The 18,091-nt window shown below is 43.8% G+C and overlaps 1 protein-coding gene across 3 annotated transcripts in view; it reads right to left on the bottom strand.

Annotated features, from left to right (window-relative positions):
• SPAG6 (sperm associated antigen 6) overlaps positions 1 to 18,091 on the bottom strand; it is a 60,718-nt gene that overhangs the window by 32,065 nt on the left and 10,562 nt on the right. For all 3 annotated transcript variants that reach the window (XM_084782418.1, XM_084782416.1, XM_084782417.1), the window contains 2 exons: positions 10,588 to 10,754; positions 5,918 to 6,101 (listed from right to left, as the gene is read on the bottom strand). In XM_084782418.1, coding sequence (XP_084638544.1) covers positions 5,918 to 6,101; positions 10,588 to 10,754 — 351 coding nt within the window. The remainder of the gene's footprint in view (positions 1 to 5,917; positions 6,102 to 10,587; positions 10,755 to 18,091) is intronic.

Below are 18,091 nucleotides of genomic sequence, written 5' to 3'. Positions count from 1 at the left end.
ATTCAATAGCTAACTTCTCTCATAGAGGGCTGTGAAATGCCCAGCTGGAGTACTTTCACATTTCAACTGTATTGTGCCTAATGTAGTCCAAGAAATTCAGCTGCAAATTCAAATGTTTCCCCTCCATATTTAAAAGATGTTATGTGAAGTGGAAAGTAAATGAAGTTCAAGAAGCAGGGTGGCCCAGACTATGTGTGGGACGTGTCACAGAGCTGTGGTCAAGCCACACTATGTGTGGGACGTGTCACAGAGCTGTGGTCAAGCCACACTATGTGCGGGACATGTCACAGAGCTGTGGTCAAGCCACACTATGTGTGGGACGTGTCACAGAGCTGTGGTCAAGCCAGACTATGTGTGGGACGTGTCACAGAGCTGTGGTCAAGCCAGTCTATGTGTGGGACGTGTCACAGAGCTATGGTCAAGCCAGTCTATGTGTGGGACGTGTCACAGAGCTGTGGTCAAGCCAGTCTATGTGTGGGACGTGTCACAGAGCTATGGTCAAGCCACACTATGTGCGGGACGTGTCACAGAGCTGTGGTCAAGCCACACTATGTGTGGGACGTGTCACAGAGCTGTGGTCAAGCCACACTATGTGCGGGACATGTCACAGAGCTGTGGTCAAGCCACACTATGTGTGGGACGTGTCACAGAGCTGTGGTCAAGCCAGTCTATGTGTGGGACGTGTCACAGAGCTATGGTCAAGCCAGACTATGTGCGGGACGTGTCACAGAGCTGTGGTCAAGCCAGACTATGTGCGGGACATATCACAAAACTGTGGTCAACCCAGACTGTGTGTGGGATGTGTCACAGAGCTGTGGTCAAGCCAGACTATGTGTGGGACATGTCACAGAACTGTGGTCAAGCCAGTCTATGTGTGGAACATGTCACAGAACTGTGGTCAACCCAGTGTATGTGTGGGACATGTCACAGAACTGTGGTCAACCCAGTGTATGTGTGGGACATGTCACAGAACTGTGGTCAACCCAGTGTATGTGTGGGACATGTCACAGAATTGTGGTCAACCCAGTGTATGTGTGGGACATGTCATAGAACTGTGGTCAAGCACTTGGGCACCCTTGTCTTTATCTGCTCTGCACACATAGCGATTTCTCCCACATGTCTGAACACAAAACCAAAAGTGAGTCCTAGACTAAAAGAATTTGGGGTTAGGGGTTGGAGAGATGGCTCAGAGGTTAAGAGCACCGTCTGCTCTTCCAGAGGTCCTGAGCTCAACTCCCAGCACCCACATGGTGGCTCATAACCATCTATATGCGCTAATGCCCTCCTTTAGTGGGCAGGTATACATGCAGATAGAGCACTCATATACATAAAATAAATAAAATCCTCTAAAAAAAGAATTTGGGGTTCTATCAAGGACAGGGGTCAGACAACTCGCTTCCTTCTTCCAGGTCTCATATCATTGCCTTCTGTATTTCAAGTGCCAAAGCCGGTCAGCGATCAACTGAGTGGTTCTGAAGAAGAAATTGAGATGGGCCTAGAGTAGAGTTTTAGGGGCCTTCGCTTTTGGGTTGTACCTCATCACTCATATTTCACTATCTAATATGTATTATTCAATGCACCATAAATGTTTGTTTTGTTTTGAGACAGGGTCTCATGTAGCTCAGGCTGGTCTTGAACACAGTATATGGTGTCGCACACACTCCTGTCCAATGTTAGCCCGACTCTCCACATGCCCATTGGTACCAAATATTTTTTACCTCAGGAATGTGATCTTAGCCAATTTATTTTATTCTGCCAATTAAGAAAGATATGGTGATATGAAAATAAAAGTTTCTGTAAAGCAAAGGAAAAATATAAGCAAAGCAAACAGACAACTCATAGAAATAGAGAAAACCTTTGCTAGCCACAATTTAGACCAGGGGTCAATATCCAGAATCTACAAAGAATTACAGGAATCAAATACCAAGCAAATAAAATTGTCAATCAACAAAGTGATAAATGAACTCGTAGGTTCAAAAAAAAAGAAGCAGATTCATCACTGTGCTCTCGATGCCTGCTTCCCATCCGTCCTGACTCTAAGGCTGCAACATCACTAACACTTGTCTCTAACCCTCATCATGAAAATGTGCCCTCTTCAAAGTTAATTACTTTGAAAATTGGAAAGTAGATTTTAGGTCGTTGCATCATAAATATGTAAGTTTAAGGAGTAATTCGACCTCCCTAGGCCATTTGCCCTCTTTGTGCCATTGATACGTGCACACCGAAGGAGATGAATATTTATAAAAGTTCTAAAATCTAAAGTCTTTTCCTTTCTCATTTTACTATTCTGCGTATGACAGATGAGAATCCTCCCTTGTACACTACCCATCTAAAAAAGCGCCCTGCAGTGTAGCAAACGTTCGTGTGGTGTCCACAGTGGCCCGAAGCTGCAGCAGCTCCATCTTAGCTGAGCTGCGCATAAATCAGACTGAAGAGGAGCAGTGGGCACATGTGGGACGCAGCCCCGGCAATTAGAGGCAGAGTGCCTGATGTCATGGGGAACGAGACCAGAAGGACACACTCCTTCCCTCGCTGGGGTGGGGGGGACATGGTGAGAAGCTATGGTTTACCCAGGAGTCCCCTCAGAAGCTGCTGGGGACCAGAGATGCCTTCTAACCACGCCCTCGCAGCGTCCTCAGCTGGACTCTGGCACAGAATCACGCCTAGGCTGGAGAATACCTGAACTCCTCTTTGCTAATCTTAAAGTTCAATCAAAGCTTATGATCAAAAGATAGCCTGATTTTTAACTAAAGCTCTCAACACTTAAAATGTACTTTTGAGGCCAGGTGTACAGGTGTTTGCCTCAAAACACTAAGCCATTTCTTACCTTAAGCCTCAGTCTGCACTTTAATTAGGCCACCCATGCCTCAGCTGAGGTGCCAGCTTGGGAGACTGGGGACAGGCTCCTGAGGTGTCTCTCTGTGCCTGCTGGCCCACCGCCCGGTGGCTACAGCCCTGCTGCTCTTCCTACCTCTCCCCTCGTGCTTCTAGTCAAACACTTCTGTCTCCAAAAAGGACTGGGCCCTGAAAACCGTGATGAAATTAGTAAGTAACTGACCTGTTAGCAAAGTGGGGAAGACTAGCAAGAAAGGAGGAGGAGGAAGGGACCACTCTGGAAGAGGGAGGAGCTGACCTCAGACCCCCAACCTTCTCCTCAAGTAAGGCACGCCCCCTCTGGCATTCCACGTAAGGTCTGAAACCTTTGAAACCATCCAACATCTTAGCATGAACACTAGGAAGAGAACGGTGAATGGATGTTTGCCGATGATCTCAGTACGTTCCCCTTTCAGGAGAGCATTGAGAGGTAGACCAGGTATGTGATGGTAAACATTTCATTGCCTTTGGTCTGGCTGTGACTGGCGACTTCTGTGGAACTGGACAGCAATTCTCTCTTTCAATCCGAAAATTGATGCAGTGATCTCTTTGGGGAGTCTCTGGGCCCTAGGCCGCTAACTACAGTAAAATATTACATTACAGTGGGAATTCCACATTTCCAGGTCATGGAAAGGAAGCAGGATATGATCCCGAGGTCAGATCCTACTCCGAACCACAGTGATAGTTCCCGGACGGGGCCAAAGGGAAGACGGGCAGGACATCCCTGGTACACCCCCTCCCCCGCTGCCCCCCGCCAGTGCGTCTGTTCCAGAGCTTCTGTGAACTACGCGGAGAGAGTCATCACAGTGTGGAACACGTCCTCTGACCATCGGAACCCACTAAATCCACCTGAAGCTCTTGGGTTCTGATTGGAAACACTGAGTTCTCCCAGCACACTAGTGTTGACTGACAGATTACAAACTCCAGGTAAATGGAGTGAAAAATCAATGTGAGTCTTTCTAAAGACGGTAAGAGTTTTCTTTCTCGGCTTAGTTTCCTGCTGTTCTATTTCTATTCTGTCACTAGTGGTGTCCCCATTTTAAGAACCAAATATAACCAGAGACAGCCTCTGCCTGCCTCTGCGGGTTTTCCTCCAGCACCGTCAGGAAGTGGTCAGCCCAGATGCACGGTGTAGCGGCTAACTCGGACTCGGGTGCAGACAGGTTTAGACCTGATTCTCATGCCACCGTGCACATCACTGCAGGGCTCTTCTCTAAGTCATATTTTCTCATCAAACAGAGAAAGAAACACCTTAGGGCAGCTACAAGCACAACGATAATGTATCGGAACTACAAGGAGCAGAGCCACAGCCTCATGACAGTGATCCCCCTACACACACACACACACACACACACACACACACACACACACACACACACACGTGCTGTTCTTTATACACATTGGAAAGTCTAGAAGTGACAAGATGCATCTTTAATTCTACAGGCTTGGCAGCACAGCATGCATTTTATAACTACATCCATAGAAAAGCCCATTTTATAGTATTGGTACTGTAATACACCACTTTCTCCTTTTTTAGCATTATAATTACTTTCCCTCCTTGCCATATAGGGACCCTAATTACCTTTTACTTTGTTGCATGAGATTTTATTAAGTGAATTACTATATAATTCAACCACTCAAGTTCTGTCAAATATTTGAGGCATTTTGATACTATAAATAACTCTATAGCAACATTTCTGCAAACACAGCCTTTTCACTCTGTAATATTCTTTCCTTTGGATCAATTTCCAAAGCAGGCATTAGAGTAAGCATGAGCTCTCCCGTGACTCCCACTAATTTTGACAACCCGCTTTCCATTCATTTATACAATCTGTACTTCCTTCTCCAATGGCATAAATGTCATTCTCTTCTACCTTTCGTTTTCTAAATAGTCAAGCCTTGCTCCGCACAGCCACAGACATTCATTCCTCCGTCTTCCAAGTGGCTGGGCTAAAAGTCATCCATGTTATGACATACTTCCCAATATTTAATACTATGGACACCTTGTACTCACCAGGCACCTGGCAAGCACTGATTGGAGCTCTTTGCTTGTAGCTGCACCACCCTCACTGCAAACCTCAGAAATGACTCTTAGCTACTACCCTCCGCTCAGATGAAGACGTTAAAGTTCAGAAGCTCCAACACTGCGGCTGAGCTCACACGGCAGCTGGCTGTAGGGCTTAGACGGGAATCCAAGAGCGGGGCTGTCCTGCCCTGCTTCTCCTCCCTGGCCAGCAAGTGGACATCCTGCTCAGTATTCAGTTTGTTGGTTCCTAGCAAAGCTCATCATTTTCAAATGCCATTTGTCATTTGTGCTTTGGCAACTTCTAAGGAGAGATGGAGCGGGTCCACTCCCCACACATCACTTATCAGTCATGTGTCTGCACAGCCTTCTCCCAGGAAATCCCCAACCCATCTTATTGACCCCACCAAGATGCCAGCTTACACATGGATGGTTCCCTTATTTTCCTCTTCCTCCTTCCTGACAACATAGGGGAATACAACATTTCCTACAACTTGGTATCATCTGACTACATCATTCACCCATGCGATTTGGCTCCTTGATTGCCTTGGACTGTCCTGTCGTGAATGACAAGGAGCTCAGAGGATGACGTAACCATCTGACCAGTCACCAAGACTATATTTATCTGGTTGGTTGGCTGAATGTTTTGTTTGTTTGTTTGTTTGTTTGTTTTATCTGACTTAGCTTGGTTTGGTTTGGTTTTGAGACAGTGTCTTGCTATATAACCCAGGCTGGTTGAACTTGCTTTGAGTCTTCCTGCCTCTGTGTCTTGACTACTGAGATTACAGGTGTGTACCGGTACCACTAATCCCACTCTGCCGTACCACCCATCGCCTTCCAATTTCACTAGTGCTAGGATTCAAATGTAGAAGTGTTCTCTAAAAATCTAATCCAAAACAGTATGGCTCTCCTTCGAGACTGCTCTCTCATGATGCCCAGCAACGCCTTTAACTCTCCATTGATGATTTACTAAACAAAGCTCTGTATCTAACAAATCTAAACCTGAGCGCACCCCAGTACCTGCATTATGCCTTGCAATGTATGCAAGTGCCCAGGCTGCAGCTTCCTTGACTCCAGGGTCAAAATCCTCCAAGCATATCACCAGTGAGTCCAGCGCACCACAGTCAACGGTGGCCTGCGCCAGCTGAGGAGAATGTTTTCCGACTGCTCGTAGCACAAAGGCAGCCGCTTTCTTGTAGACACACTACAGGGAAAAGAGAATAAACCCAGAATCTAAAATAGCCTGAAAGCAACACAAAAAAAAATGGCATTAGTGTAAAGCACAATGGCCTATGAATGCAAACACTGCAAACTGTCGGCCAGCATGCTGATTCTTTGATACCCCCCATTGCTTCTGTCCGATAACTAACCTGGAAAACAAGGCACTTTATAAATTATGCTTACAAATGTTTAACTTTGAAGCATGCATTTTGAAATTGTATAAAATCAAATATAAACATGGTACTTTCTGAGAATTCATAAAAGAATGAGATTTTCTGTATCTGCTTGATACTGACAGGTTCTGTTTGACTCTGGAAACTCTAGAACGTTAGCATGCTAACTGTCTCTTTTCCTTTACTTGCCCTCAGCCTCTAAGCATGACAGGCTTTCCCAACCTTAGCAAATCAGCTATGCTCCAAGCTACATGCATTACTCACAGAGACATTAAGGGAAAACATTCACAACATTCATAATATTTCTCCTGGTTAAAAAAAACAAATGAGGTAGACAATAGTAGTATCTGTTATTCTTCTATTCTAGAAAGGCTTTTCTAAAGATAAAAATAAATCAGCCATTGTGTGAATTATGAATACGGCTTCACATGCATCATAGGCCCTGTGTATAAGTTTCATTCAGTTAAGGAATAAAAAACTGAAAGTGAAACATGGGAGTACCATGTTTCTCTCTTCATGTTGCTAAAAAGTTAAATATACAGGAAATGTTTGGCTACAACACAGTTGTTATCTGACCAAAATAATACAGAGATGGTCTCATAATTCTCTGTTGGTTTCATTGCTTGTTTGCTTTTTAGGATAAGGTCTCACTGTGTGCACTGGGCTGGCCCTGAACATACCCCACAGTCCACGCTGGTCTTGAACTCACAGAGAGCTGCCTGCCTCTATATCCCGAGTGCTGACATTAAATGCAGGCACCATCACGCTCAGCTGATTCTTACAGTCCTTGTTAATAAAACCCAATTAATCTCCCACTTGTCACTATCAGTTTTAATTTCTTTATATTAACTACTGTCTTAATTACGTTCTGTTGCTGTGAGGAGACACCATAATCAAGGCTGCAGGCAGGCAAGCAGGCATGGCTCAGGAGCAGCAGCTGAAAGCTTCTATCTGATCCACAACCAGGAGGCAGAGAGAAAACTAATTGGAAAAGGCTGGCACGGGCTTTGCAAACCTCAAAGCTCATCGCCAGTGATGCACTTCCTCCACAAGGCCACACCTCCTAGTCCTTCCCAAACACTTCCACCAACTGGGGACCAAGCATTCACGTATATGAGCCTACTATGGCCATTGTCATTCAAACCACCAAACCATGAAGAACCAGCCGACTACAGCATTTTCTCTCAAAGATTTCTAGTCACTTAGATTAAAACATAAGCAACAAAAATTATAAGAGAAAGAAAGCACACCAAGTGTATTTTAACACACTATATCTAAAACAGTGACACCTGTTAATGTAAAAAATATATACTGTATAATACTGGTCTGATTTTTTTTGTGACATATTATGACATTTAGTTTCTGATATTATATCCAGAGCCCAATCTCTACTAATTTATTATCAAGATTAAGGTAGAGTTTTAAAATAACTTTCTAAAGATGACTTTATTATAATCATAAAAATGGCAGATTTCTTGTCATTGTCTTAAACTAACTTGACTTTTTATTCTGCAGAATTATCAGATTCATAACATAAAGTTATCGGTATCCCTCTGCTAACTGCCACTGCCTATAATTCACACTTCTGATCACCTTCACGTTTCTTATTCCTATAATCAAAGGAACTGAAAATAAAAGTAAAATCAGAGGGCTTCCTAACTTACAAAGAGGGCATAGTTCACCGCCACTGTGCAGGTGACAGCCCGGCGGCAATGCCTCACACCCTTGCTTTCCTTGCTGTCAAGTTGCCTCCTCACTTCTCTGTCAAGTGTTAGACAGTTAGTCATGCTTACAAAACTATCAAGACTTTCCACATGGGATGCAAAAGCATAGAGCCTGCTCTCCAAGGAAAGACCGATCGGTCCAGAGGAAGCAAGCCTGACAGCACTTAAGAAACAGGAACACCCACAGAAAAATGACATTTTTATATAATTCCTTGAAAAGGTATTTAAAAAATAAACCTATGAAATGAAACAAATGTCTTCACAGTTAAAATGTTTTTAGTCTGGTAAAATAAACATAAAATTCCTACGTTAACTATGGTGCGTTCCCAGTATTGTGCAGGCAGCACTGCTGTCTGGTTCTAGAACATTTTCACAACCCAAGAATCCCTTAAAACTAAGCAGCCACTCCTTCTCTTCCTTCTTCCCCAAGCAACCCACGAGTTAGCTTGGATTTGCATATCTGTATATTCGTATAAATTATACTATATGCCTGGCATTGTTCACTGGCATAATGATTTAAGCACCATCCATGGGGGCATTTAGCAGGACTCGGTTCCTTTTTATGACAGAACAACAGTCCATTGTATGGGAAAGATAGGATTTTTTTTTTCTCATTTATCTGTTGATAAGCTTGGGTTGCTTTCTCCCACAGACTGCAGTGAGTCACACTGCTCTGAACATCTGTGTGTGACTTTTGTGAGCGCTGCATTTGGTTCTTTCAGATGCATGGCCAGAAGAGTCGCTCATTCGTGTCACCCACTGCATACCTGTTGCTGAATTACTTTTCGTAGCAACCGTGTCATTCTACATTCCTTCCAGCAATAGCTAAGGCTCCTGTTTCTTCACTGCATCCTCACTTGTAATTTTTCTTAAAATATTTATTATGGCCATCCTGGTGAGTGTGCCATGACAGCACGCCATGCCTTTGACTTGCACCTCTTACCGATGCTGCTGGCTTTCTCTTGTGGTTGCTCCCCAGTTGGAGGTGTTCTTTTAGGGAAGTATCTCTTCAAGTTCTTTGCCCATTCTTTATTTTTATTTATCTTTTTGTTATATGAGTAGGAAGCTAGTCTTCAGGATGTCAAAAGAAGGTGCATACTTGCATTATGATAAACTAAGAGGGCGGAATGGGTAGTCTAAAACCCTACTTACAGACACCAAATAGGTAGCGCGTTAGAAACAAGGAACAAACCAAAGTGCTCTGTGTGTGTGTGTGTCTGTGTGTGTGTGTGTGTGTGTGTGTGTGTGAGAGAGAGAGAGAGAGAGAGAGAGAGAGAGAGAGAGAGAGAGAGAGAGAGAAGAGAGAGACAGAGAGACAGAGAGACAGAGAGAGAGAGAGTGTGTGTGTGTGTGTGTGTGTAGTGTGTGTGTGTGAGAGAGAGAGAGAGAATGTGTCTGTATGAATGTGTCTGTGTGTGAGAGTGTGTGAGTATGTCTCTGTGTGTGTGAGTATGTGTGTGTGAGTTTATGTGTCTGAGAGAGTATGAGTGTATTTCTGTGAATGTGTGTATGTGTCTGTGAGTGAGAGGGTATGAGTGTATCTCTCTGTGTGTGTGTGTGTGTGTGTGTGTGTGTGTGTGTGTGTGTGTGTGTGTGTATGTGCAGCCCAGAGGCCAAGTTTGAGGGTCATCTTCAGCAAAGTCTCCTGCTCTTTGAGACAGTGTCTCTCTTTGGCTTAGCTCAGTTATACTAGTCTGCCTGGCCAGTGAATCGCAGCGGTCCTTATGTTCCTGCCTTGCATCCTGTGCTGAGGGCAGAAGCCTGTATGGCCACACCTGCCATTTTTACACAGATTCTGGGAACAGAACACAGATCCTGCTGTTTATGGGGCAAGCACTTTATGGACTCTCTCTGCCGCCCCCAGAGGATGCTTTAAGATGAGCTGGAATGCGTGTTTACTTAGACAAAGGCTTTATCAAACTTTCCATTTAACACAGTCTCTCCCTCCAGGCTGTCTTTCCCTCTTTCTCTACATGTAAGAGCTGTGAAAGCAGCTGTATTCCTACTCAGGGTGCTATATTCTGCCTGAGGTCGAGCTAGAGCTTTGAAGTGTAAAGAAACACTACATATGTCTAATCCCCTGAACGGTTTGCATAGTCCTCTTAAATTAACAGTAATGAAAAAAAATCACCCAGCACCCTCAAAGTAAATTTCCCTAAAGATATTCACATGCACATATAGGAATCTAAGGTTGTATTAGCATCCTAGTATTCTAATGCCTCCAAGTTTACAACTGTGCGAAAGCTATCAGTTTTTAAATATAGTTTATTAATTTATTCATATTACATCTCAATTGTTACCCCATCCCTTGTATCTTCCCATTCCCCCCTCCCTCCCATTTTCCCCTTACTCCCTTCCCCTATGACTATGACTGAGGGGGACCTCCTCCCCCTGTATATGCTCATAGGGTATCAAGTCTCTTCTTGGTAGCCTGCTATCCTTCCTCTGAGTGCCACCAGACCTCCCCATCCTGGAACACACTAGCACAGGAGACAACTTCCTGAACAGAACACCAAGCTATCAGTTTTTTATAGTCTAAGACCAAGAAAAAAGTTTCTGGAAAAATTCTTACATTCTGCTCTGCCAATGAATAGACAAGCTGTGGAAGAATGTCGCCCTTTACAACTGCCTCTGCTAAGTCATCGTTGTAGTTGGCCAGCCTCCCCAGAGCCAAGGCAGCCGTCTGCTGAATCGTTGGGACCACGTCCAGAAGAAGAGGCCTCAGCAAAGACATGATACCTGAGGTAAAGTATGAGAACCAGAACTCAGCAAATTTACTTTAAAAAGCAAAACACGTGACTGAGCATATATGCAGTCAGAAAATGGAGGGTTAAAAAAAAAAAAAACAAAAAAATCTATTAAAAAAAAGTTGAGTGTTAGGCATAGTGTACACACCTGTGATGCCCTCCTTTCAGGGGGCTGAGACAAAGGGATCATGATTTCAACTCTCCCTCCCTCCCTCTCTCTCTCTCTCTCTCTCTCTCTCTCTCTCTCTCTCTCTCTCTCTCACACACACACACACACACACACACACACACACACAAACATACACACACAGAGAGAGAGAGAGAGAGAGAGAGAGAGAGAGAGAGAGAGTTTGTGTGCTCTCTTTATTTCTCATAAAGTTAGTCTTCAGTAGGGACATTAAAGCAGAAGCAGCGCAGGAAGATGGAGTTGGCAGGAAGAGTTGAAATGTCCGTGAGATGACCGGAAGGCATCCATTGCTGGCTCCCCTCCCCTGGCTCGTCAGCTCTCAGCCCACGTTGGTTCACTAAGGACCAACAGAGAGTGTCTGATCTCACCCCATCAAGTCCTAATTGTGAAGAATTCATCCAATTCCTCTTTCTTGGTTTCAGTCTCTTCATTGGTTAAGCAGGCTTGGGGTCGAGAGTGGTTCTCCGTTTGTCACCGGAGTTGAGGGAATTAATGTGGAACAAGGGCCCAGAGCAATGCTTTTGCAGAAAGCTCCCGGTCCATATAAATGACTCACTGTGATGCTGATGATGGCCGTATGGCCATTTTGGATTCAACCCCGACACAAATACTATAGGAGAGCTAGTGATACCATACGCTTCCTTAACACAAAGGTTTGTTTAAAGATCTGCTTGTGCCTTTTGTGAGTGTGAGCACTAGCCCGAGCACAGTTGTTCGCCCAGCTCCGTCAAGTTGGAAATAGAGCCTGAAAATGTTTCCAAAAGAAAATGTAGTTCAGTCAGAAGAAAAGACCATATGGAACAACGGACCTGGAATGACCCTTGAGAGACAGGGCTGGCAAAGGTGGCAGTGGCTGGGGGCTGGGCCCAGACACTAACCTCTCTCTTCATTCTTCCTGATGACATCACAGGTGTTAAGGTGCTGAGGAGGTGATATGAATTTTCATCCAGTGCCAGAGCCTGTGTTTTCCCAATGTGTTAGTAACTTTGGCTGCTTTTTAGATGTTTCTGAAAGTATCCAGTTAGTTTTTAGTGGCTACTGTGCGTGTGCGTGTGTGTGTGTGTGTGTGTGTGTGTTTGAGAGATAGTTAAATAGAGAGAGAGAGAAAGAGAGAGAGGACTTTCCACATGTTATTTAATGTACATATCTATCAAACTTGGTATCACTCCATCTATTCTTTTAAAATATATCCTGGTGGGGACCAGTGGCTCAACAAGGTAAAAGCACTCACCACCAAGCCTAAGTACCTAAGTTCCATCCCCAGAGCCCACATGGACAGAAGCAGCTACTGCACGTTGTCCTCTGACCTCCACAAGCACCCTGTGGTAGTTAGCCACTCACATATATACGCATGGCATACAAAAGTAAAAACTTAAAAAGTTAAAGATTTATATATATATGTATGTGTGATAGACAAAAATCAAATATTGTCAAGTACCCTTGTCTCACGTTATATTTAGAAGCATTTGAAAGAGGAAAAAATAGCATTTACAGTAACACTTGCGATCAGACCAGAAATAGCACTGCCAAATCACATAAGCTAGAAACAACTATGCTTGTCAAGATGTATTTAATTAAGCAGCCTGTGAGTCTTCCTAGTTCCCAGTTTCATCTAGTTATTATTCCTGTGTTTAAAATGGCCAGATTGGACCATGCTCTGTAAGACACAGTTGTCTGTGTGGGAGAGGCTGCCCGCTCACATGGGGCTCAGGGTCTGTGTTAAGCAAGCCCTGATGTTCATGAATGCTGTTTATACTTTCTTTTTTTCTTTTTTATTTTTCTTTTTCTTTTCTTTTTTTTTTTTTTGTTTTGTTTTGTTTTGTTTTCGAGACAGGGTCTCTCTGTGTAGCCCTGGCTGTCCTAGACTCACTTTGTAGACCAGGCTGGCCTCAAACTCACAGTGATCTGCCTGCCTCTGCCTCCCGAGGGCCCGGGATTAAAGGCATGTGCCGCCATGCTCGGCTCATGTTTATACTTTCAAGTAGACTTTCTAACAGAGATGGCTTCAAAAGTCTCATAACAAAACATTTAAAGCACAGAATAAGGAATTAAGATAATTACCAAATGCAGATGGGTTATTTCTGGAAAGGTTCTGGATATTAAGAAATAGATATTTCTCTTTAATACTTCATTACTTTTGTCATTTTGCTGTGAGGAAATGCAAACAGCATAGCTTACCATTTTCACCCTTTTTCTTTCTTCATTTTTTTTTTCTTCACTTTTAGAGACAGGGTTTCTCTTTGTAGCTCTGGCTGTCTTGGTCTCACTTTGTAGACCAGGATGGCTGCTTTTATGCCAACTTGAAGCAAGCTAAAGTCATCTGAAAGGGGGGAACCTGAAAAATGCCTCCATAAGATCTGGCTGTAGGCATATTCTTAATCACTGATTGACAGTGGAGGACCCAGCACATTGTGGGTAGTGCCATCCCTGGGCTGGTGGTCCTGGGTTTTATAAGAAAGCAGGCTGGGCAAGCCACAGGGAACAAGCCAGTAGGCAGCACCCCTCCATAGACTCTGCATCAGCTCACTGTGGAAGTGTGAGCCGAATAAACCCTTTCCTCCCTAAGTTGGTGATGGCATTTCACTGAAGCAAGAGAAATCCTAAGACATTTGTCTAAGATGCCTCAGGAGCCTGGATTTAATCCACAGACGCATAAGATAGACGGATGATAAGAGGGGAGATAATAGATTGGTAGATTTGTTCTAAAAGCATAAAGATGTGATAGGATAATCTTTAAAAAGGAAGGAAGGACGTGAAAGAGACAGAGAAAAAAGAAGTGGAAAAAGTAAGAGAAGAAAAAGCCACAGCAGCGGTCTTTCTACCTGACTGTCCCTTAGGAGCCACAGGTCACAATGAGTGCCTGAGAAGGCTAAGGCCCCTCGGAGGGACTGCCAGTGACTGCTACAGCCAGCCCCTCATCACCAAGCCTCAGTAAGGGGCTCATGGTGGCATCCACATTTCCTCTGAAGGCCTCAGCATGCATTAACTGTTTTGAAATTAGTTTTTATTCTTTGATAATTAGTACGCGTAGAAAATGAATTCTGGTCATTTGTTCGCATGAGCAAGGATGGGCTTTTGTTGTTGTTTATTTGTTTGTTTTGGTTTTTTGAGACAGGGTTTCTCTGTGTAGCCTTGCCTGTGCTGGACTTGCTTTGTAGACCAGGCTGGCCTCAAACTCACAGAGATCTACCTGCCTCTGCCTCCCAAGTGCTGGGATTAAAGGTGTGCGCCACCACCACCTGGCTCAGTGGGGCATTCTTTACTGAAGCCTGGGGCTTCAATGGCTGCAGCAACATCAATTGCCCATGGCCTCTTAAAAGGGGGGCGGGGCACATTCTTGATGAAATGTCCATAGGGTACAGTCTTATGCTGGTAACCACAGCTTCCAGGAGTCCATGAGTACAAAGGCCAGGAGGGTTTGTTTTGTTCTGTTCTGTTCTGTTCTGTTTTTGCTTTATTACAACACTCCCTCCCCATGATCTGGCTCTTATATCCTTTCTGCCCCCTTATGTCACATTGTCCTTGAGCCTTGGCGGGGGTTATATATGATACAGATGTTCTGTTAAGGACTGACCACTCAAAAATCACTTATCCTCAGCATTTTGATCAGCTGAGTCTCTGCAGGAGCTGCAGCCACTGCCCAAACATTTGCTTCTCTGACCAAATGTTCTACTTTGCTTTCCGTTGCTGTAATAAAACACTCTAACCAAAAGCACCCTTGGAGAGGAAAGGGTTTCTTTGGCTTATGCTTCAAAGTCACAGCCCGACATTGAGGGACATCAGGGCAGGAACTCATGCAGGACCCACAGAGGAGCCTGATTACTTGTTGCCTTGTGCTCCGGTATCTTTCTTATATAGTCCAGGGTCACCTGCCTAGGGACAGTGCCACCCACAGTGGACCGAGCCTTCCCACAGCAATTAAATCATAACAGTCTCTCCCAGATGTGACTACAGGTCACTCTGATCTAGGCAACCTCTCAGTTAAGACTCTCTCTTCCCAGGTAACGCTAGATGGTGTCAAGTTGACTATAAGAATTAATTTTAAACTAGGTTTTAAAGAAACTAACTGTTCTAATTTGGGGTCTGGTATATATAGATCCACAGGCTCGGGTCTTTGAAAACTTTGTCCCCAGCTGTTGGGGTGCTTTGGAGGTTATGGAACCTTTAAGACATGGAGCCTGTCTGGCAAATGAGCACTAAAGGCAGGTATTTGAAAGTTATAACTGCTTTTGCTTCTAGCCTAGCTCTCATGCCCTGTTCTCCAAACCGATAAGATGTGGCACACACTCACACCCACAAGGATGAGCTGTTCTGCCACTAACCCAGCACAACAGACGAAACCCCAACCCTTTCCTCCACTAAGTCACCTCTGCCAGGTATTCTGTCATGATAACAAGAATGCAATTAAAACCCTAATAGTCGAGTTAGGATTACAAAACAGCCTGTAATAACCATAACTCTATCATCTAACCCCTTATGATGCAATGTCAGCCAGACTACTTTAACTCTTCATGTCAATGGTGCATAGAAATTGTCAGGAAAAAAAATAAACATTTAAATGACAAAATAATTAATTTTCATTTTACACACAGGTAATATATAAGTACTACTTTAATCTGTTATTTCTTTTCTTTTCTTTTTTGAGACAAAGTCTCTCTAGGTAGCCCTGGCTGTCCCAGAACTTGATGTGTAAACCAGGCTGGTCTTGAACTCACAAGGCATCCTGAGTACTGGAATTAAAGGTGTATGCCACAACTCCCAACTTATTTGTTTTTTAAGTATTGCCAATTTTTGTCCTTCTAGCTGTGGAGCTCTATCGTAGTAACAATTAACAAGTATCACTGTAATCAAAAGTTAATATTATTCTTAAAGGGTCTGCTAGTAGGCCTTTGGTCTCTTCATGTCAAAGCAAAGTCTTTTAGCTAGGTGAGGTAGAACCCACAAATAGAGCCAGCTGCTCAAGAGGTGAAGAGTCATTGCCTTTGAGCAGAGAGCTCAGAGCCAGCTTGGGCAACACAGTGAGGTCATGTCTCTTAAAAGTAAATATAAAAGCATGGCATGGAGGCTCACGCTCCCATTAGTAGGAGCGCTTCTGCTTGCAAATACAAGCACTGGGGTCTGAAATACCTACCACAGGCCCAAATGTCTGAAAACTTGGTCCCCATTTGACAGGGGTAACTTGGGCTACACAGCAAGACCCTGTCTCTAAAAGGAAGGGGAAATGGAGAAGCAAGATGGTTGAGTGAGTGAAAGTGCCTGCCTGAGGACCAAGAATCCACAGGGCCCACGTGGTAGGAGGAGAAAACTAACTCCTGAAAGTTGTCCTCTAACCTCATATGCGCACTACATCTACACACACACACACACACACACACACACACACACACACACACACTAAAATTTGTTTAAAAAGGAAGAAGAGCAAGAGGCACATCTTTTGTTATTAAGCTTCTCTGTTACCACCTTTACTTACTTTTAACTGAAATAAAATATAGAGATATCAAATTTTAATTATTTAAAAATTTTATTATAGTGCACGTGTGTGTGTGATTGTATGTGTGTACACATCTATGCCACAGCATGTACATATGGAGGTCAAAGGACAATTAAAAATGCAGGGTGACCATAGCACAAGAACAAAGACAGAGGCAGGAGGAAAAGGGCTGAGGGAAAACAGAGACCAGGAGAAAGGATGGCAGGGGACCACATTAGAGGTAGGAAAGCCAAATAGGAAGCTATGTGAGGAATAGAAGGTACCGGATGAGGAGAGCAGGAAAGACCTAAGGAGGGAATGGAGGAGGCAGGAGGGACAAGCAACACCGCTGTTTGTGGCTAGGAAGACAAATGGTTGCCTGGTTGCTGAGTCCTGATGAACTCCTATTGCCCTGAATTACAAGACAGGGGGATGGGCCATAAGGCAAGGGCTAAAGCTAGAACAAATCTAGCTGTAGGCCAAACCCAGCTTCTGATTAACTTTACTGGAAGTGGCATGGGAAGTCACTTTGCTGTTGGCCCTCTGTACTCCCAGGGAGGTAAATAAACATAATGAAGATTTTCACTGATGCCCAGGTCCACCGGGATTGGCTATTCAGGTTGTGCCCTGCCCAAGTCCAGGTGACATCACGTCCTTGGATTATCCTGCAAATGGCACCTCTGAAAGGCGCTTGGGTATGCAGAAGCACAGCGGCCACCTCTGACATACCATGTTCTGTGTTCTGCTCTCTGTTGTGTAAGTACAAGCCACCTAGCATAGCTCTGAATATGCAGCTCACTTGGGCGTGTACACTGGCCCAAGGAACACTCATGCACTTTTTCCTATAGCAAGCGTTTTCTAGTATAATAAAATAGTAAAACTGGCTATGTTAAGCCTGATTCTAATTTTTAAATGTTTTCTTTATGTGCATGTCTGTGTGCCTGGGTATGAGTGTGTGCACCATGTATATGCAAGATCCCAAAGAGGCCAGAAGAGGGCGTCAGATAGCCAGGATCTGGAGTTGAAGATGGTTGTGAGCCATTGACCGCGTGGGTAATGAGAACCAAGCAACCCAGGTCCTCTACAAAGGCAGCAAATGCTGTAGCCCACTGCGCCATGTCTCCAGCCCCTCTAACTGGTTTGTAATTTTGATTCCTATAGGCTATTTACATGGCTGTATTTTACTAAAACAAGTTTCATGACACTGAAATATATAACGTTCTTATTTCTTTCACTGCTTTTATTCTCATAACAATTTGTCTTTTTAATGTTTGTTTGTTTTTATTTTAATTATTTCTTGTATTAAAAAATTATGATCTTTAGGACTTCCTTTAGTTTCTGCTGACCTCTGACCACTATTCCTGCATTTGATTAATAAATCATAAATTTTAGTACATTTATCTTGTTTTCTGTGAACACTGCCAGAGTTATAAAGGCTACTGTGATTTAAGATATTATGGCCCTCAAAATACACAAAGTCTTATCATTTACTTAAAAAGTCAGAACAAGTTCCAAAAAGTATACTGTTTTGATATAGAATTCAATTTGTAATGGCAAACTGTTCAAGAAACTCTCAGGAGCAAAACTTAGCTATGTGTACCTTTTATAGTTTTTCTCTTTGGCTGTAAGGTCTTCTGAGATGTGTTTGGTGTCTCACTGTCTGTCACAC

This window comes from Acomys minous, assembly GCF_964271855.1.
Source record: "Acomys minous genome assembly, chromosome: 5".
NCBI lineage: Eukaryota > Metazoa > Chordata > Mammalia > Rodentia > Muridae > Acomys > Acomys minous.
The sequence above is the reverse complement of the archived record's forward strand: the minus strand, read 5'-3'. Positions and strand labels throughout refer to the sequence as shown.